Source organism: Pelophylax lessonae (genome assembly GCF_965119305.1).
Source record: "Pelophylax lessonae genome assembly, chromosome: 5".
Classification (NCBI taxonomy): Eukaryota; Metazoa; Chordata; class Amphibia; order Anura; family Ranidae; genus Pelophylax; species Pelophylax lessonae.
The window spans coordinates 400,669,977-400,690,684 of NC_138772.1; the positions used below are offsets into that span (position 1 = coordinate 400,669,977).

Below are 20,708 nucleotides of genomic sequence, written 5' to 3' on the forward strand. Positions count from 1 at the left end.
TTCTACTCAGTGCATCAGGCCAGCCGTCCAGCACAGAACCCATGAGCAAATGGACATCACTGGATTAGCAGTGTCTTCTTCAGTGATTCCAGCTTCCAGGGGTATCGGGCAGGTATGGTATGTACATAGCTGTATTGGTCCAAACCGTACTAGTATAAACTATGGGAAAATATACCATGTCTGGAATTCATCATTTAAGGCAAATACCTAAATGCACATATGTGAACTGTCTTATTTGCTAAAGTATTTGAAATTCTGTCCAACCACTTTTGTGGCTTCTACATCTTTGCCATAAAGCACAGCCAAGAGCATGACCCAATATCTGTTAGAATTTAGGAATATAGCAGTGTCTACACCAATCTGCATCCCACCGACTGAACAATAAAGTAGCAGCAACACACTGATAAGTCATCATATCTATTCAGAGCCCGATTCGTTCCTAATGATTCTCTTTCCCAGTCTGGGTGCTGTTTTGAAGGGACAGACGCCTATGCTAGTTTTATGTAAAAATACATTTAATCATTTTAGCGTAATAATGAAGTTTGCCTCTAGTGGTTTTAGATCATACTCCTAATATTTTACATAACGACCTTCTAAAGTGCCTATATAAATACAGACTTCAGATTATGAGAGCATATGCAAGTCCCTCCTGCATCTCCCCAGCATGGTTGTTGACACGTAGGGAGCATCATACGATCAAAACTGTATTTATGCCTGTCGTGTCCTGCATTCTTCATTTTGGTGTGTTGCTCTGCATTTTGAAAGAAACTACACATCTGAAAGCTGTAGTGCATGTTAACACAAATGCATTTGGTGTGAATAACAGATAAGGTTTATGCTTGGTATCCTCTGTCAAGGTAGTCACTGCACCAGATTGAGTTTGTCCTGGTCTAATGCCATGGATTACAGTGGATTACTAGTACTTGTGCAAATGCTCCGATGCTAAAACTGAAACCTTCAAACTCGGTTTGCAGTGCGATTCCAATGTGAATTGTAGTGTATGAGATAAGAAATCGCACCTGAACCAGACTGACCTTGCACAGGACTTCTTTTTCAAATCTCACTGCGGCCAGCCTGCACATATATAAACATGCTTTAACCTCTTCCATACCGGGCCAATTCTGGCACTCCGCTCCTACATGTAAAAATAATTTTTTTTTCTTTTTTTGGTAGAAAGTTACAGTAAAACCTTGGTTTGAGAGTAACTTGGTTTAAGAGCGCTTTGCAAGACAAGCAAAAATTTCAAATTTTGACTTGATATACAAGCGATGTCTTGATATACAAGTAGCCTCAAGTCACAGCTGAGTATAAAAGGGAAGAGAGGCACCTCTAAATGTAGCACTATGGTTAAATTTAATGAAGGTACAACATTTAGCAACTCACATGGCTGATGATGGGAACAGGCACATCTAAGTATGCAGGCATCAGGGGTAAAGCTGTCCACATAGGACCATCCTCTACACCGCCATCTACGTCATCCCTTCCATGCTGCCCCTCGCTTTCAGATCGCTTTACTGCAGGGTGGTCTTCCCGGTCAGTATTACAGACTGGCAGCCGGCAGTGCAGAAGATGGTCTATGTGGACAGCTTTACCCCGGATGCCTGCATACTTGGATGTGCCTGTTTTATTCATCAACCATGCGAGTTGCTAAATGTTGTACCTTCATTAAATGGAACCATATTGCTACACTTAGAGGCGCCTCTCTTCTCTTTGATACCCTGTAGCTCCTGCTGGATTTTGCTTCCAATCCCCTTGTGGAAGCGGCTATTTGTGGATGGACATTTTATGGTTACACCACCTATCGCAATGCTATAATCTTTTTATATAGACTATAAATTGAAGGATTTATGAATAAATAGTTGTGAAACGAATCATCTGAGTTTCCATTATTTCTTATGGGGAAATTCGCTTTGCTATAAGAGTGCTTTGGATTACAAGCATGCTTCCGGAACAAATTATGCTCGCAATCCAAGGTTTTACTGTACTCAGAACCCCAAATATATATATATATATATATATGTGTATGTATGTATGTATGTATGTCACATGGTATTTGCGCAGCAATTTTTCAAACGCGTTTGTGTTTTTTTTTTTTTCCAAAAAAAAAAACAAAATGCTAAAGTTAGCCCAGTTTTTTTGTGTGAAAAATGGTTTTACGGCAAGTAAATTAATACCTAACATGTCACGCTTTAAAATTGCTCACACGCTGTTTACATATGTGGGCGCAACGGATGTATGTGTTCATTTCTGCGTGTGAGCACGTGGGGACAGAGGCACTTTCAATGTGTGTTTTTTTTTTTTTTTTTCACTTTTATTCCTTTTGACAAAGAATGTAAACATCCCTTGTAATAGGAATGGTGCATGACAGGTCCTCTTTATGGAGAGATCTGAGGTCAATTAGACCTCAGATCTCTCCTACAGGCTGGAATGCCTGAAATAAAAAAAATAAAAAATAATAATAAATGATCTCTGCTATCCAGCCAAGATCATGGCAGTATTTACAACTGTCAGGCCGAGCGTGACATATTGCCCCCGGGCCTCAGAGAGTCCTAGAGACTGCGGGGGACCATCTGGTCCTCAGTATTCTCTATGGTGTACTTCTGTCACCGGCGGGTTCCTACTCCGGCTTGCTGAGAAGCACCGACAGGAGAGGACATCCCCCCCCCCCCCCAAACCGGTCCCTTTACTCGTTCTTAAAAACTGCTATCCGTGCATCCCTAAACAGAACTGGTCACCAGGGTGCAAGCCAGAGATCATGGCTGGCTGCAGACACAGATTGCCAGGATACCGATAACCAGGAATATGTTCAGAGCTTGGTAAACGGGAATCAATAGCATAAAGGTGCAAACTGGGTAGCAGGCTCACCATGGCCACAGCAGCTAGCTTGAAACAACCCTGCTTGTGTAGTGAACGGGTTGCTTTGCCGAGTTAAAATAGACCAAGCAGTGGGAGGAAGTCACCATAATTGGATGCAGCAAACATCAGGCTGAGTCTAAGATGTAACAGTGACAGGGGAAACCGCAGGGGGAGACTGCACTGCTCTAATTGGACATGGCAGTAAATGTCTTCAGGAGTTAGGGGGACACGCTGATTGGATGTGGATAAGACCCAGAAGTATGTAGCAACATGCCATAGTAGCAAGTGCAATGCTGGATAAAGGAAGGTAAGTAGCACTGACACTGTCACTGTGTATTGCCTCTAGGTCTGTGCTTTTATACGTGAGGGTATGTGTGTGTGTGTGTGTCCATGTCAAATTCACATTAAATTGCTATGTCCTGCTTGTATAATGCAGCAGTGCTAACACTTTGTTATCATTGCCCATAAAACAACCTTTACCTGGACAAAATTTTTTGACAATGTCAGGTTGTTTTAGATGTCTCTACAGCTAAATGGGGCCCTAGTGGAGCAATTTCCTCCTTGTTCTCTTGACAAAAATTTCACAGATGGGAAGTTAAAGGAAAATCGCTACCAGCAACATGGAGAGAGATCATAATGCTTCATATTAGAGTAGGGGAGGGGTTAAGGCCCTTTCAGCATTTCATTGCCTCCCTGTATTTTTTTTTCAAATATAAATTTTATTAAGGTTATAGAAGGATATATACATTATACTCATGCCTCCCTGTATTTCTGTTGCAGATTTTCCCTGTTACCTGTCCAAGGAAACCATTGTCACTGAGATAGTAATTTAGAAATCTCTTAATGATTCCCTGAATAACAGTTTTCTGTTCTTTCCTACCCCATCTAAGATCAAAATAAATTGGTTTGGGCTGGGTATACATAAATGGCATGCATTTCTGTTTTGCTGAAGTCATTCCACACACACAGATCTTTTTAATTGACTAAGATTTTCTTTCCATTGCTCACTAGTTCTTCCAGAAATGTGGTGTTGCAGAGACTCCCAATGAACGTGAACTCTTCAATATGGTCTCTGGCCTGAATATTACCTCTGATAATCAAGTGGATTTCCTTGCAGAGGTAAACGACATTATGGTTTATTGTATTTTGTACTAAATAAAAAGACCTAACATAACTTTCATACTGCAACTCTGCATGGCTTTGCAGAAAAAGATACGATCAAATGAAGACCTATTGTTCCCTGTCCAAAAAAGTGTAATTTTAGTTATTGCAAATTAAATCAAATGTCCTCTAATAGTGTTTTTTATATGATACAACCAATTTTGTCATTTTGTACAAAAATTGAATAATGTATCAGGTGCCAACAAAGAGACAGCAGATGGCATATCAAGACCATATAACAAAAAAAGAAAACCATATTGGAAATTTTCACTTGCATCCCATAAATGGTAGCCTGTTGGCGTCTTCCCTAATACAAACTTTAAAGTCAACCCGTGCAGGCCAAACAGGCTCAGTTAAATTTCCCCCTCCCTTTGCTCCTCTTCTGCTTTTGTTTTGTTTATTTTTAAAGCTAAGGGAAATAGCTGGTACTTACAGGTATGAGGGAACATCTGACTCCCTATTCTTTCTCCCTTGTGATTGACCGGTGCTGTTGCATGGCATGGGGGAGATTCCTCAGCCATGTAAGTACCAGGTAACTTCCTTAGCGGGGGGCGCGCTAAGATAGATGAAAGATGAGTATTTGAGGCTGGGAAAGGTAAAAGTTAAAGCAGTGGTTCTCAACTCCGGGCCTCAGGACCCACTAACTGGCCAGGTTTGCAAGATGACTGAAATACATCACAGGTGATGTATTTTGCTGCTCAGTTATTGCAGTATTCTAGTCTGCATCTCCCCAAGGAGATACTTAAAATCTGGCCTGTTAGTGGGTCCTCAGGACCGGAGTTGAGAGCCACTGAGTTAAAGAATAAGTTTACCTTCTTCCACGCGTTTTTAGGGTGGAACATGTAACAATCCTGCAGCTAATTTACAACCCTTTCCATGTTACAGCAGGCCGGGGATCTTTTCCCCACACCGGTTATCACTATTTGAAAAGAGTTCTGTGAATGAACACTACAAGTACCGACAGCCTTTTTCAGCTGTTGGATTGTAGTTCTCAATGAAATACCATGGCGTTGTATTCTGGTAGTTCATTGGTTCTTCCTGTGTTTGTGAAACTGCCTGCCAGTATGATGTACGGGCAGACCACTTATACTGACAGTCTGTAGGAGTCCTGCGTGGCACTCGCGATCTCCCGACCATGGGTGCAATACTTTGCCTCCTCCTAGAAAAAAAATAAAAAATAAATGCATATAATTTATTTTTTTTTTTAGTGAACTTTTTCCTTTTTAAGCATGTTTTTGTTTCTATGCCCTGTAAAGGATTTGGGAAACATACCCACAATGTGGGATTTTCAGCTAGGTGAGAATGACCTTTTTAGTTGCCCACAGCCTCCTGAGATTCTATGCCATGAATTCCAGGAGGCCTTTAGAGTACTACACAGTACATGTGCTTGTTATCAGGGGGCCAGCTGTAAGAACCAGGAAAAGATGGCCAGCCTCCAGATAATAAAGGAGAAAGATGGCGGGGGGGACCCAGTGTGCAGCAGTAAATAGCAGGTACTGCAGAGAAACGCTGGATTAGCCGGGTATGTTAGTATGTTTTATGAAGGACAGACCAGTGAAAAAAGGTAAGAGGGAATTAACAGCTTGCCGACCAGCCGCCGTAGTTTTACTGCGGCAGGTTGGCTCGGTCCTGAAAAACGACGTACCTGTACGTTGCTTCACGGGACCGCTAGTGGGGGTACACGCCGATTGGCCACAGGGGGAGCCAATCAGCGGGTCCGGCAGCCACGATGTCTGCCGACACCCGCGATCGCTCCCCGTGAAGACAGAACGGCGGTCTGCTGTTGTAAACATGGCAGACCGCTGTTCTGTCAGTAATGAACACTGGGATCCTGTGTTCCTCCTATTTAGGAACACGGGTCTCTGTGTTCATTCAGCAAGCCCATCCCCCACACACTTAGAAAGCACCCCCTAGGGAAGTGATGGCAAACCTTGGCACCTCAGATGTTTTGGAACTACATTTCCCATGATGCTCATGCACTGCAGTGTAGGTGAGCATCATGGGAAATGTAGTTTGAAAACATCTGGGGTGTCAAGGTTCGCCGTCACTGCCCTAGGGACACATTTTAACCTTTTGATCGCCCTTGGTGTTAACCCCTTCCCTGCCAGTGTCATTAGTATAGTAACGGTGCATTTTTGTTATCAGAATTGTCGCTCTTTTTTTGTTTGTAGTTTAAAAAAAATAAAAATCGCAGAGGCGATCAATTACCACCAAAAGAGCTCTATTTGTGGGGGGAAAAAAAGACGTCAATTTTATTTGGGTACAGCGTCGCACGATTGCGCAATTGTCAGTTAAAATAACCCAGTGCCGGATTTCAAAAAATGGCCTGTTCATTAAGGGGGGGTAAAACCTTCCTGGTCCAGAAGTGGTTAAAAAAAAAAAAGAGGGAAGAGTTTTTCGCAAATGTTTAAAGCTGAGAATGTGGTATTCAAACATTTATTACAGGTGAATCGGTCACCTATAATTTAAAACTCATGCACAAGGAAGTTACAAACGCGGTGAATGTCACGTTCATTGTTCATACATGAGTGTATGGGAAGGGGAAACTTTTCAAGGGTTTGAAATATTTTCAAATTAATTCTATGCTGCTAAGAAATGAAACCATATTTGTATCTTCGCCCTATTAGGTGGTATCCAACATGTTCATCTTTTAAATAATAGGCCCTCGTTTATCAAGGCGTCTGAAATTAAAATGATCTGCATTACCCTGAAGCAGCTAGTTGGATTAAACCTGTGCTCTGTTTTGCAGTTTAAGCTTGAATCTAAGGCCCCGTTCACATTGCCGCGATCCGACTTGGGGGGGCGACCTCCGAGGTCGGGGTGCGAGCAGCGCGCTGCGACCTTGGAGCGGCCGCCGCGGACTTCATAACATTGAAGTCTATGGCGGTCGCCTCCGGGTTGCCCCAAAGAAGCTCCGGACCCTTTTTCTAAGTCGGAGCGACTTGTGTCGCTCCTATTAGAACGGGTCCGCAGCTTCCCAATGGAAGGCGACCTGTGAGGCGACCAGGTCACCTCACAGGTCGCCTTAGTGTGAACGGGGACTCACTTGGTGCTGTTGGCATAACAGACAGTTGTGGTTCTTTACCCGGTTACCTTTTAATTTGGATATGTGATAATGTACTTAATTCTCTTTCTTCTAGATTGAAGCCCTAGAGAAAATGAATGAAGATCATGTTCAGAATCATGCAAAGAAGGTTTCTACCTTCCAGAAAGATGATGATGGACCTCCCAGAATATATGATGAATAACCCTGATGTGATGCCAATGCAGAGTTACTGAACAAAAAAAGGCAACAAATGGTTGTCGTCTCCTGACGACATTAACGCAGTGCTTCATTTCCTTGCCGCATGCAGGTTGGAAGTGCTGATACAGATCACCATTCACCCTAGAGAACATCGTTCCAGATCTAGAGTATGATGTCTGTTTTACAAGCCTCCAACGTGGTTTGGCATGGCACAGAAGCGCAGACTTTGCTCTGTACGTTTTTTATGATAAGATGGTTCAATTGTTTTGTTACTCATTGAGCCGTGTGCAAGCAGATGGGTTGAATTCCAGAAAAGTGTGCTTAGGGTGACTGGTTAAAAAAAAAAAAAAAAATATTGCGAAAGCGAAATAATTTTACTAAGGAGTTAAAAGTGAAGGGGAAAACCTTTTTTGCTGCAAATTTTGGATTGAGCAAATATACATTTTGGTAACCTCTGGAATTACATGGAGTTGTCTGAAGGGTGCTGACACTTTTATCAAATAACTATATCTGAAAACTGCAACATGAGATAATATAATCTAAACCTATATTAACCAGAATAGTTTTTAACAGTAGTATCCTGATCCTTTGATGCTAATCGGCCTGTAGCCTAAAAGTTATATCTAGAAAATTACAATGATGTGCTTTTTGCTAAAGTGTTTGTTTGTCTTTACTGCTTGTATATCTCCAGGGCTGAAATAGGAATAGAAATAGAGTTTTGAATTCATTTGTTTCTGAATTACATATTTTTTTTAATCTTCCAAAAACGGGGATTACGGCATCTTACTGTTAGGGGAAAAAAAAAAATTTAAATAAAATACACTAAAAACTTGCTGTTGTGTGTGTGTGTGTGTGTGTGTGTGTTTTTTTTTTTTTTTTTTTTTTGTAATTGTTCAAGGGGGCTCTCTTCCTTCCAGTATCTTTTAGCTTCTGGTCAGATAAAAACTTGCGTGTGTGTGTGTGTGTGTGTGTTTGTTTGTAGTAATTGCGGCACAGTTTGCTGCATCCATCTGGCTCCTCTCACTGTTACAATCTGAAGAATTCCAAAACTGGGCATTCACCTTCCCTCGTCTTGTCTAATCGGAACGCTTTTTATTCAATGATCCCATTGACTGACTTCATAATATTCTGTGACTTTACAAGAGCAGAGGAAGGCTGGACTTAATGGCTTGTGTGTAAGGGCTTGTTTACACTTGCTTGGAAATGTGGCATTGGACAGGCTTTTTTTCTTTTTTTTTAAAGCACTCTAAATGCCAATCAAAGCCCCTGTCACTAAATAAAATGGTTACCTTACAGTCCTGTACACACCTTATGTTTGCTTCAAAATTATACTCCCATGTCGCTTTCATGATACTTCAAAGCCTCCAGAGGTCTATGTCAAAGCTCGCCTACAGCACTGAAGCGTTTGAGAGGCTATTTTTCAGCTTTGCTTTGGAGGGATTTGCAGGTATGAGATCTCAACACACACATAAGGCATCTGCCAAGCTTAAAAAAAAAAAAAAAAAAAAAAAACATCACAGAAGCATCAAAAACACATAAAAAAACAAAATGTTTGAAGGGGTAGGCGCTTTGTTGTGTGTTGAATTTGAAGCAAATGAGTCTCTAGTCAAAGCTCCAGAAGTATAACAAAAGCTATACAACCAGTGTTCAATGAAGGTGTAAATTATAGGTAGTATTTTGTTTCCAGTAGGAGGCATATATCTCCTGACATGAAACCATTTCTAACCCAGCAGTACGGTTAAAAAAAAAAAAGTTTTTATTTTATTTTTTTGGTGAGAGAATGTGATTAACAATTAAATAGTCGCAACATTTGGCCAGTGAAACCTACAAAAATGACAGCATTTACGTGACGCAACCAAGGACTGATCAGTGTACCAGCTCACTGCTGGTACCATGTGACTGCCGTGACCAATCACAGCAGGTCACATGATGGCTGTACACATTGCATGGTTTCCTTTCATGTGATCCATTGTGTTTTCTAGCTGTGATTGGTCAATTTGATTACATGGTACAGATAGGGCCAATCACAGCCCATCTATACCATGCGATTTAGCTTTGACCATTCACAACAAAATAAACAATCTGTTTCATTCAGTAAAATACTTGCTTATAGCAATATAATTCACTGCTATAAGCAAACATAATGTGAAAAAAAAAAAAATGGGAGAATGTTTGTACTGTCCTGGCTTTTGATGGGCCTCAAGGAATAAGAGAGGCCATCTGTTCCAACTGTTTGCCCATGAGGTGCAATGTCAGCATCTTCTTTATGGCTTCTACCGGATGTTGGTCTTCGGCCGTCTTGCTTGGTTGACGTCTCTCCCATGCATACACAGGAAAGTCGTCATCCTGAAATACAGGCACTGTGCCAGAATGTAAACTGAATGTAAATACTACAGAGGATTGCAATTAGGCTGACCGGTAAGTGTATTTTATTGCAGAAGGGTCCTACCCTGGAAACGATAAATACTGGTGCAGACAGTTCATGCAAAAGTGTCTTGCATGTATTCTAAAAGTGGCACAGCAGGTGCCTAATTCATATACTTGTCTTATAGTGCAAAGATATTTCTTGCGCTTGGTGTGAATTTGGATGCAGCACACTGGAAGTTGGAATACACCATGAAGCAATAAAAAAAATGTTATACACAGCTGCACTTCCTACTTCAATCAAGTATAAGCAACTAAATAAGCTAAAAGTGTCGAAAGCGTAAATCAAATTGGTGTAAAAATATAAGTACATATATAAATAAGAATTTCCAAAATGGCTTTTTCAAAAAAAAAAAAAAAAATTAGATGTGCACGTATATTTCATTTCTCAAAACAAGCCGCACTAACACAAATAAGGGGTAGTGAAAAGTATTGAGTCCATGCCAATAAATCCAGACTATATCTAAGAGACAATAGACAGAAAGATGTTCCTCCGCCATAATCTGCCTCTTAGCAGAAGATGTTGATCTCCTTTGTTTAGGCTGGGTTCACACTGATGGGAATTGGATATTGGGTTTCCCCGCATCCAATTCATATGACAGGAGAGTGTGCCCAGCTCTCAATGGAGCTGCTTCACACATTTCTGGGGGTGGCCGCGGAGTGCATTGCACAAGGGTCCTGTGCGTCTTTGGCTCAGTTTCAGGTCCGAATTCAGGCAAAAAATCGGGCCTGAAACGGAACAGTGATGCATCGGACCCCTGCTGTGAGCCATGTCTACACAGTGTGAACCCAGCCTTAAAGAAATAAAAAAAAACACAAGTTAGAAGCTGATTTGCCACCATGCACAGTTGGTATCTTTCTCTTCAGTTAGAGGAGAAACAAAAACACATTGGAGGGCTGCACAGTGACTATCAGAGGCAATCCCAACAATCAGGTGATTGGGCACCGGGAGGCCCATTTCCCGATCGTTGGTATGAGACCCAGTACTCTCAGTGAGTGCCCCGTCTCTGGACTGGAAGCGTGCTGTGCAGTTTGATCCCAGCACAGACCTTGGTGTGTACAAGTGGCAGGAAGGAGTTAAAAATCTCCAGGACAAGGCTTGGGGATTCAGACTGTCACGCTCTCCCTCTCTATAAGGTGGGCACTCAACAAAATTTTGAGCCTCTGCAGGGGTCACAGGAATCAATCAACAGGCAGTGTGTATCTTCTTTCACCTCTATAAACTGTATCACCGGGGGGGGGGGACAGAAGATAAGAACCTCTCACAGGGGTCACTGACACCACCTACACAGAGATCTCACAATGTGTTCCATCCCAGGGAATTTATTATAGGTTTGAGGGGGTAGAAAGAAGCTTCTCAAAGCGTAAATCCATATAAAATAATGTATTTGATTGCAGTAAAATGGTACTTACAAGCAAAATGGATAAAGTAGCTGGTATAACAAATGATCTGGTACAATCGCTGGTTCCGGAACGACATGCGTTCTATGGACTGGAAGTGATGCAATGACGCTCTATGTGTTTTGTCTAAATGATGTCATCAGGCGCAGCCTGATGCTAAAGCTAGCCCTGCCATAAAACCTAAAAAAAAAAGGTATTTTTTTTTATTAAATTTAAGTACAAAGTGATACAAAAGGTTTTAGCAAACCAAATAAAATTCAATTTAGTTTCACATTTCCTTTAAAAGTTGTGTTTACTCGTTTCATTTTTGATGGTTTATCCAGCAGCAAAGCTGAATTTGGGTTTCAGTGTTAGTAATAGGAGTCACAAGACTCTCTATTGCCATCTACCTATGATCTGCTGTAAGGTTGTTGGAAAGCTGATGCAAATATCGTTCTTACAGTTTCTTTACACATGCTTTGCTCTCTGAAGAGCAATGTGTGGCGCATCACTTTTCAGAAGGCATTTGAAAGGGGGTGAGGAATTCCTACATTGCTTCTTCGATGCCTATTTAATCTTGAAAAACCCTCACCACTGCGCCACAACTGAGGCAGTTATGGTGCAATCCCATTCATTTGGATGTACTGTCCTCTGAACACAAGGGGGATCATTTTTGGTAATCCATTATGCAAAGCATCACAGCTGTGGCATGCGTGCAACCCTGCCTTTGCAACCCAACTGCATATTATTACCCCCGCCCCAACTGTAGCTTAACCCGCCAAGATGTTGATGGACACATGGCTGAGCGCTTCCTATTTTATTGAAAACAACAGGAACACAGAGGCAGGAAGGGACATTGCAATCATGTAATCTCACTAGAAAGAACAATACATCGGGAATAAAACTACCACCTAGTGATAGAAATATCAATCACAGAATTAAATATGAGAATGGCTGTAGCACCTATATCTTTATAAACAGCCTATAACAGATCTACAGTAAGCTTTATCGGTCTAAGTATAAAGATTTTGTATACTTGGTCATTTAAAACTTTTTTTAAGTTCAAAAAATGTTTTTTTTATATAAAAATGTAATTTATAAAACAAATATTTAATGCAAGATAGATCCATGACACTCTAATTAGAAAGCATTGTCTGCATGCTTGTTGTGCATGGAATAATCCAGATGGGTCCTCAGTTTGGAAGCTGTGCCTTTTCCTTCTTTTGAGGATCCATTGCATTCTGGGAACACAATCTAATACAAGCATTACTGCAACACACCTTATGCATTGCAATGCCATTCATTTTGAATGTACCCCCCCCCCCCCCCCATTCACTTGCAGTGTGCTGCAGCAGACCGTAGTTCATTTTATTGATTTTAGGTATGTTTAGATGGTTATGATTACTGCTTGATTGACCTCTCTAGGGAGATAGAGGGGCAGTAGGATCTGGTAAGCACCCCTATTATTGGAGGTGGAGGTTTTCACATCTTTCATGTCTATATCAATGTTGGTGTTGGATCCCTTTAAGGGCCGGCTCATACTGGTGCGATGCCAGACATCTCATGTGATTCACACTGCATTGCTGTGTAGATCACATTCGATGTCTGTGCGATGCAAATTCAGCCATAAAAACGATATGTTTTTATTTATGGATGGTCTCCATATTTGATAGTCATTTCTTTTGCATGGTTGCGCTATTCTTTTTTAATATACATGTTGCTTGGTCCATAGCTGCACCGGCTTTAGATATACATGTTCAGGGTTTGCTCCCCCAATTTTTTGCTTGTTTATTATGTATTCGGTCTGACCAGACTTATGGGGTTGAGCATCCCATCCCCCACACACACCTGTACTCTATTGGTGTCCTCTATCAAGTAGATATAGGAGGAGTCCCCTGCAGTGCATTAGCACACCTTCCCAGCAAGGAGCGTTGTCTCCAAGGGTAAGAGAGGCTGGATTCACCCCTTTTTTATGGATAGTGTAGGACCCACCGATAATGGGGTACTTTGACGCAGTGGTGGGCTTGAGCACGATATGGCCATATGGTGGAACCAAATCCCCATTTTTATTTATGGATGGTCTCCATATTTGATAGTCATTTCTTTTGCATGGTTGCGCTATTCTTTTTTAATATACATGTTGCTTGGTCCATAGCTGCACCGGCTTTAGAAATACATGTTCAGGGTTTGCTCCCCCAATTTTTTGCTTGTTTATATGGCTGAATTTGCATCGCATTCGGCCAAACTCTTGCAGGACCCTTTTTTGTCTGCACCAGAATCGGATCGCATAGCTGTTCACACCCATGCAATCCGATTCCTGTCCGAATTCACAGTTCGCACTGCGATCTGCGAACCGATTTGGGGGTGTCATTAACTTTGTATTGACACCATCAGCGGTTCGCAGAGGGCAGTGTGAACTGCCGGTGATTCATGTGCGATGCGCTCTGGATTTGCAGGGTTTACCGCATCGCACCAGTGTGAATCGGCCTTTAATTAGTTTAGATGTAAAAATTCTATTAAATGACATTTCGTTTGTCAAACCACTGCGTGTATTAAAAACAATTATTTCAAAAAATATATATTTCTCCTTTTTACATCTCAGTGCTGCTGATCTCCTGATAATTCCACAGACATTTCATGGCTTTATGCACTCTAGTGATGGCTGTATGTCTGAGTGACAGGGTGTTAATGCAGGAACACAATTGGGACACAGGAACAAAACGTTGTCACCCTATAACAGGACTGCAGGTGTTCTGTCATATTATAGCAAACCTGGTAGCGGTGGAACGCATGCGCAGAACCTCACTTCTGTTACATTATCTGACAGGTAGCGGTAATCTGATAGAACACCAGAATTTATAGCCCTTCTCCACTTTACTAAAATTGTGCTTTTGTTTGGATTCCTGGTGGAGAGATTTTCCATCACTGTCCTGACAGGATGTGAGGGGAAATCTCTTCAACAGAGGGGTGGATAGCAATAAAAACATGACAGAAGCTCTAACCCTTCACCACTCAATTGTTTTTTTTTGTCTACGATTGGATTTAAAGCTGAAATCTTGGCTAAATAAAAATATTGTCCTAAAGGGGACACTCTTAGTAACATGTTATAACTATGTTTAGGGGTATAACATGTCACATGCTAAATCACCTACCGCCACCCCGACCCGATCCCCCATTGTGACAGTGGATAGGGGATCCTCTCCCCGCACCAACTGTAACAATTCTAAAACAGCTCTATGAATGAATGAACTGCAACTACCATCAGCCATTGCAGCTGATAGCTTGTACTTCTCAATGAACTGCAAAGGTGCTGGTGAGCTCTCTTATTGTTCACTGATGTTCCTTGACTTCAGTAACCGCCTGCCCATATCAGAGGTACGAGCAGACAGCACTACTGACAATCTGCTGGAGGCTGGCATTACACTCCCTAACTGCTGATCATGAGTGCAATGCATTACAGGCTCTTAAAGGAGAAGTACAGCCAAAACCTTGTTTGACTGTACTTCGCTTGTGAATCACAGGAGTTCATTTTGCACTCCTGGTACCTATTTTCAGCAGACAGCAGGCTAAAGTCCGCTGACTGCTGACGTCGCAGTGACGGTCCAGGCTTGGGCAGGATCGCAACAATGGAGTCGGGATCCACCCACATTCCTTGACCAGCACCCAGCTCATCCTCTCTGCTCCCGTCCCCTTCACAGCCCAGCGCTCCAGTGAGCAGAGAGCCGAGCGATCTGCTGTGTTTGATCGCTCCCTCCTCAGTCTTAGAGGCACCTGGGGGACAGATGCAGCATCGAAACAATGCTGCATCCTGCTAGGTACAGCAGGTATGATCCTGGGAAAAAAAGGTAACCCCATACTTCTACTTTAAGAAAAAACGTAATAAATGCACATTTCTTTACCTGCAAAAAATGTGCATTTATTATCTTATTTTAAGGTGAACATTAAATACAAGAGGCAAATGTATTTCTTACTTCTTGGATTTTGGTGTCATTTGTATGTTTCTTCGAAATCTGTGCAGAAATCCAGGATCAAACGTCTTCACTCTCCTTGTGCCGGGTAGTGAGAGGATATGATGGGGTTCACTCACAGCTCAGCAATCTGCACACATTATATGAACCTCAGTGATAACAAGATCAATTCTGAGTTTTTCAAAGGCATTTAGTACATACAATGTGGATTTATACCGATGTATATTTCATAGGTATTAAAGTGATACTAAACACAGACTGGTAAATTTCCATTGTCCCTTCTATTTCTGTATGTGGATGATAGCACTGTAATTTTTTTAATAAAAATAACATTTACATACTTTTTTCCAATACGATATACAGCTGTCACATGACCCAGCTCTTTCCCAGCCTGTCTGCAAGGAAACAAGGAGGTGGAGCTTTTAGTCCTCTGCTGCTGGTCACATGTTCAAAAAAAAAAATCAGCCTTTGGAATACAAAAAAAATAAATAAATAATTGATATCAATAAACTGTTTTAAATTGTAATACAAATATATATTTGAAATCGATTTTATTTTTATTTTTGGCCATACCATGGTATGGGTGGATTTATGCAAGTCACAGACTATGTCACACCCTCTCCAGCCTGTGTCTTAGAAGAAGAGGGAGGTGAAGCCTTCATCAGTCTACATGTAATATCCTGCCCCCATTGTGTTTAGCTGGTTAGTGAGCATGGAGGAGGAGGGAGGGAGGAAGTGGGCTGTCATTTACCACTGTGTATACACCCACATGTGTGACTCTATAGTCACATGGGCTGCTCAGATGTGATAGGGAGGAAATGCTCAGCACCGAATCTCACTGAGAACTGAGCATGTGCAGAGCTGCCAACACCGCTCTGCAAAATCCCTAGCTGAATTGGGGACATGGACACAAGGGGGAGATAGAGAACAGCAGGATCAACCAGGTTTTTCCAGAATACAAAAAATTAATCTCATAATAATTGAGTAAGTATGAACAGCATGTACTGTAGTACAGCATTTATTGATAGGTTTTTATTTATTTTATGACGTGGGTTTAGTAACACTTTAAGAATTATATTTTAAATACATTTTTGTGCTGTTCTGCTTTTAAAAATAAGGGAGAAGTCACCAAGCTCAAGATGGTACAGGTTGTATTTATACAATACCAGATGTGTGGCTTTCTCTGAAAATGCTCACCTGAGCATAAATCAAACTTACATTTGTATAATTTTATTTGATCAAATATAAAGTTTTCTGTATATGCTCCATGAACAGCACAGACAGTGATGGTGGTATAACCATCTCAGATATAGATTAATTAAAAGCAGTGACCAGGACAGTATCCATCCATTGGACTTCATACAAGTCTGTTAGAGGATCCTGCAGCATTTACCCAGCACCTTGATGTCCTCACATAAACGCACAGACATTTTCTCTTACAAGAAAACATTAAAGTTTATTTTATGTGCATGAACAGCACAATAGTTCTTCTACAGCATATGCCCCCTACTTTGTATCTCCTTTCTTATCTCCAGTCTCCAGCTTTGGGCTTTCTTGTACCTCCAGGTGGACTGAGAACGCTTCCTAGGGATTGTCAAGATCAAACGTCCAGCATTCCTTCGCCAGCTGCATGGGTTCTCCTACCACGCGTTTCATCTCTTCAGGATAATGGACCTGGGAGAAGACAAAGGATATTGTAATCAAACTATCTTTGAGAAAACATTACCACACATGGATTTTTTTTGAAGCACAACTTTCACAAGCCAAGAAAATTACACTCAATTACACAATTACACAAAAAAAGGGTTATTTTAAGTGAAAAGCACCTGTATGCACCTGTTCATGGACATAGCATGTTCAAACTCTATATAAAAACTCTGCACCTCCCCTACAGGTTATAGAGACATGAAACTATATCCATATACTTTAATATTAGTCCATACCCACTACTCAATTGGCCTGTAATCTGTTTTACATAAAATCATTTTGTAGGCTCCTTTCACAGGTCCGCCTCCGTCGGCAGACTCCGTGCTGCTCAGCGGGGGGATCAATACACAGATCCCCACTGAGCAGGCGGATGACAGCTCCCTCTCCACTCTGTGTGCGGAGAGCTAGGTGTCAGAGCCCCGCTGCTCTCTATGGGGAATCGGATGAGAGCAGACCACCTGTCCGCTCTCATCAGATCCCATCTGATCAAGATGGAAAATAGGGTTTCCATCCGTCCGGATTTCACAGACAGGGTCAGATGCGGATGGCAGCGGGTGTCAGCGGACATGTCTCCGCTGACATCCGCTGCCCCATAGGGATGCATGGAGGATCCGATCAGATCCGCCTAAAAAACTGACAGGCGGATCTGATTGGATCGCTCGTGTGAAAGGAGCCTTACTGTGTTTTTCTGTCTCCATGTAAGATTCTCCATAAGATCCCAAACTTCTTTTCCTTCTCACTTCCATTTGTTATAAAGCAGCAATGCATGTTAGATGTGGTCATGTGCACTTTCTATGTATACCACACATCCCATCGTCCATAGTGACCCTCAGGAGTGAGCAAGAAAGGGTGACCACTCTTACTTGCAGTGGGACCATGGAGAATGAATGTAGCCACCCCCTAACAGAAAGTCAGATCACAGCAACAAAAACAAAATGAATTTGGAGATTTGGAGGTGGCTAAGAGCAAAAGAAAGGACTCTTTTGAATTAAGAATACATACTTAAACTGAATATATTTTTGTGTCACTTTAAGGTGCATCTTTATCCATAGGGGGACATAGAGGGCACTAATCATAATGTGTACAGTCCAATCTTCGGATCTGGTGTCACAGGGAGGGGGGGAAGGACAGACGCTGTCACTTCTCTCCAGACTCTTAATTTTCTTGCTCTAGGCTGCCCTCTCCTTGTCCTGAGTGTAAGGATGGGGAAAGGAGCTTAGCGACCAGGCACACTATCTATTGGGGCCAGCCTAGGGGGGGGCACAGGTGAATTCTGGGGGGCCATGGGTGAAATCCCCCCCACCACACCCCTAGATCCAGCCATGACTCCTCCCCTTTCTGTCTGTTTGCAGGAAAGCATCAAAGCCAAGGTGGAGGCAGGTTTAGCCACAAGCCCCTCTGCAGTGCACTGTGTATGTGTGAGGCAGCCGGCAGTGAGAGATCCCTCTCACCTATACACAGCTATGCTGGACCCCAGACACTCCGCACAAGCCCCTCTGCAGTGCACTGTGTCTGTGTGAGGCAGCCGGCAGTGAGAGATCCCTCTCACCTATACACAGCTATGCTGGACCCCAGACACTCCACACAAGCCCCTCTGCAGTGCACTGTGTCTGTGTGAGGCAGCCGGCAGTGAGAGATCCCTCTCACCTATACACAGCTATGCTGGACCCCAGACACTCCGCACAAGCCCCTCTGCAGTGCACTGTGCATGTGTGAGGCAGCCGGCAGTGAGAGATCCCTCTCACCTATATACTGCTATGCTGGACCCCAGACACTCTGCACAAGCCCCTCTGCAGTGCACTGTGTATGTGTGAGGCAGCCGTCAGTGAGAGATCCCTCTCACCTATACACAGCTATGCTGGACCCCAGACACTCTGCACAAGCCCCTCTGCAGTGCACTGTGTATGTGTGAGGCAGCCGTCAGTGAGAGATCCCTCTCACCTATACACAGCTATGCTGGACCCCAGACACTCCACACAAGCCCCTCTGCAGTGCACTGTGTATGTGTGAGGCAGCCGTCAGTGAGAGATCCCTCTCACCTATACACAGCTATGCTGGACCCCAGACACTCCGCACAAGCCCCTCTGCAGTGCACTGTGTCTGTGTGAGGCAGCCGGCAGTGAGAGATCCCTCTCACCTATACACAGCTATGCTGGACCCCAGACACTCCACACAAGCCCCTCTGCAGTGCACTGTGTCTGTGTGAGGCAGCCGGCAGTGAGAGATCCCTCTCACCTATACACAGCTATGCTGGACCCCAGACACTCCACACAAGCCCCTCTGCAGTGCACTGTGTATGTGTGAGGCAGCCGGCAGTGAGAGATCCCTCTCACCTATACACAGCTATGCTGGACCCCAGACACTCCACACAAGCCCCTCTGCAGTGCACTGTGTCTGTGTGAGGCAGCCGGCAGTGAGAGATCCCTCTCACCTATACACAGCTATGCTGGACCCCAGACACTCCGCACAAGCCCCTCTGCAGTGCACTGTGTATGTGTGAGGCAGCCGGCAGTGAGAGATCCCTCTCACCTATACACAGCTATGCTGGACCTCAGACAACCCACACAAGCCGCAGGACAGGTATAACTGGTGCCCATGCTAAATGCTGGAACTTGTTCCAACACTGGGCTCTACTCTAGGGCAAAGCCTTGATTCGCTGTGACACTAGGACTTACATAAAATCCCGGGACAGTCCCGGCCAATCCAGGACGGTTGGGAGATATGCTTAGCACTCATAGTTAAAATTTGAGTTGGCCCTGAATTTTTTTTAAATAACTCCTTAGTTTCCTCTTTTTTTTTCTTTCTACTGTTTGTCTTGCAGCGATGGGGCTGCCTTGACCCTAACCCTAAGGGAAGGGGGGGGGGGTGAACTTTGGCATGACCTTGTCCCGGCTCTGGGGCACAGGGAGCAACGTTTAACACCTGGCTGGGCTGTGGGTGCTGGAGGACCTTGTCGTGGCACTGGCTGCAATCTTTTGTCATTATTCAGCCCATGGTTCTGACATTTTAAAAAATAGATCTTTTCTCTGTTTGTACTTCATAAACTGTAAGCTCTGATTGTAGCATGCGGCATTCTCCCCCTTGGGTCTCCAGTCACAGAGATTCTATACAGGACAATGGGGATTCCTCCATTAGTAAAGATAATGTTCTAAAGTCAGAGGAAGTCAGGACCCAGTAATAAGGAAACCAAATCAGAATGGTGCAAGGAAGAGGCTTGTTTGACTTAGCCCACGTTCACATTGATGCTAGTTGTCATGCGATTTGATCCATATCGCATGACAAGTTTCACCATATTGCCAGCAATGGAAATGTGCGAATCAGCGCATCATAAACTGTGGCGCGGCGCCTATTTTAAAAAGTAGTTCCTGCACTATTTTTGGCGATTTTAGGTGCGACTTGCATTGAGATCTGTACATGAAGTCGCACAAATGTCAGCCAAATCGCACTGACATGCAGCTTTGAAATGGTGCAATTTTAGGTGAAGTTGCACAATTTCAAAACTGCATTCAGTGTGAACCAGGTAATGCATTGCTCTTAGGACTCATTCACATAGGCAGACCGGTGGTGGTAAAAGAAGGTGCTAGAGCCACAGTTTTATCACCAAATCCTCCTTTCCATCCTGACCACCCACCTAAAGAAGGATAGGCAGTCGCACAGAGGTGTACACATGCTGCGACCGCAATCCTTTGCTGCAAAAATAAAACCGTGTCCCACTCAGTGGGTGGAGCCACTGCCAAATGCAACTAATTTAGGTGTATGGGGGAAGAGTGAATCAGCCTTTTTGTGGCTCGGAACAGGGCCTGACAGAAGGGGGAGGGGGCATTACGTGTGCCACCTTACTATTCTCTTTGAAGTGCCCAGAGATATCCCAGGTCTGGTATAATCCTATAGTGTATATTAACCACTTGCCGACTGACCAGCAGTACATTTACTGCGGCAGGTCGGCTCTGTCCCGCGAAACGACGTAC

At 43.2% G+C, this 20,708-nt stretch overlaps 1 protein-coding gene across 1 annotated transcript in view; it reads left to right on the forward strand.

Moving 5' to 3' along the window:
• RIOK3 (RIO kinase 3) overlaps window positions 1-7,663 on the forward strand; it is a 30,525-nt gene extending 22,862 nt beyond the window's left edge. Inside the window, exons 12-13 of the mRNA XM_082259620.1 lie at window positions 3,868-3,975; window positions 7,158-7,663. Coding sequence (XP_082115746.1) covers window positions 3,868-3,975; window positions 7,158-7,265 — 216 coding nt within the window. The 3' untranslated portion in view covers window positions 7,266-7,663. The remainder of the gene's footprint in view (window positions 1-3,867; window positions 3,976-7,157) is intronic.
• The last annotated feature ends 13,045 nt before the right edge of the window (window positions 7,664-20,708 follow it).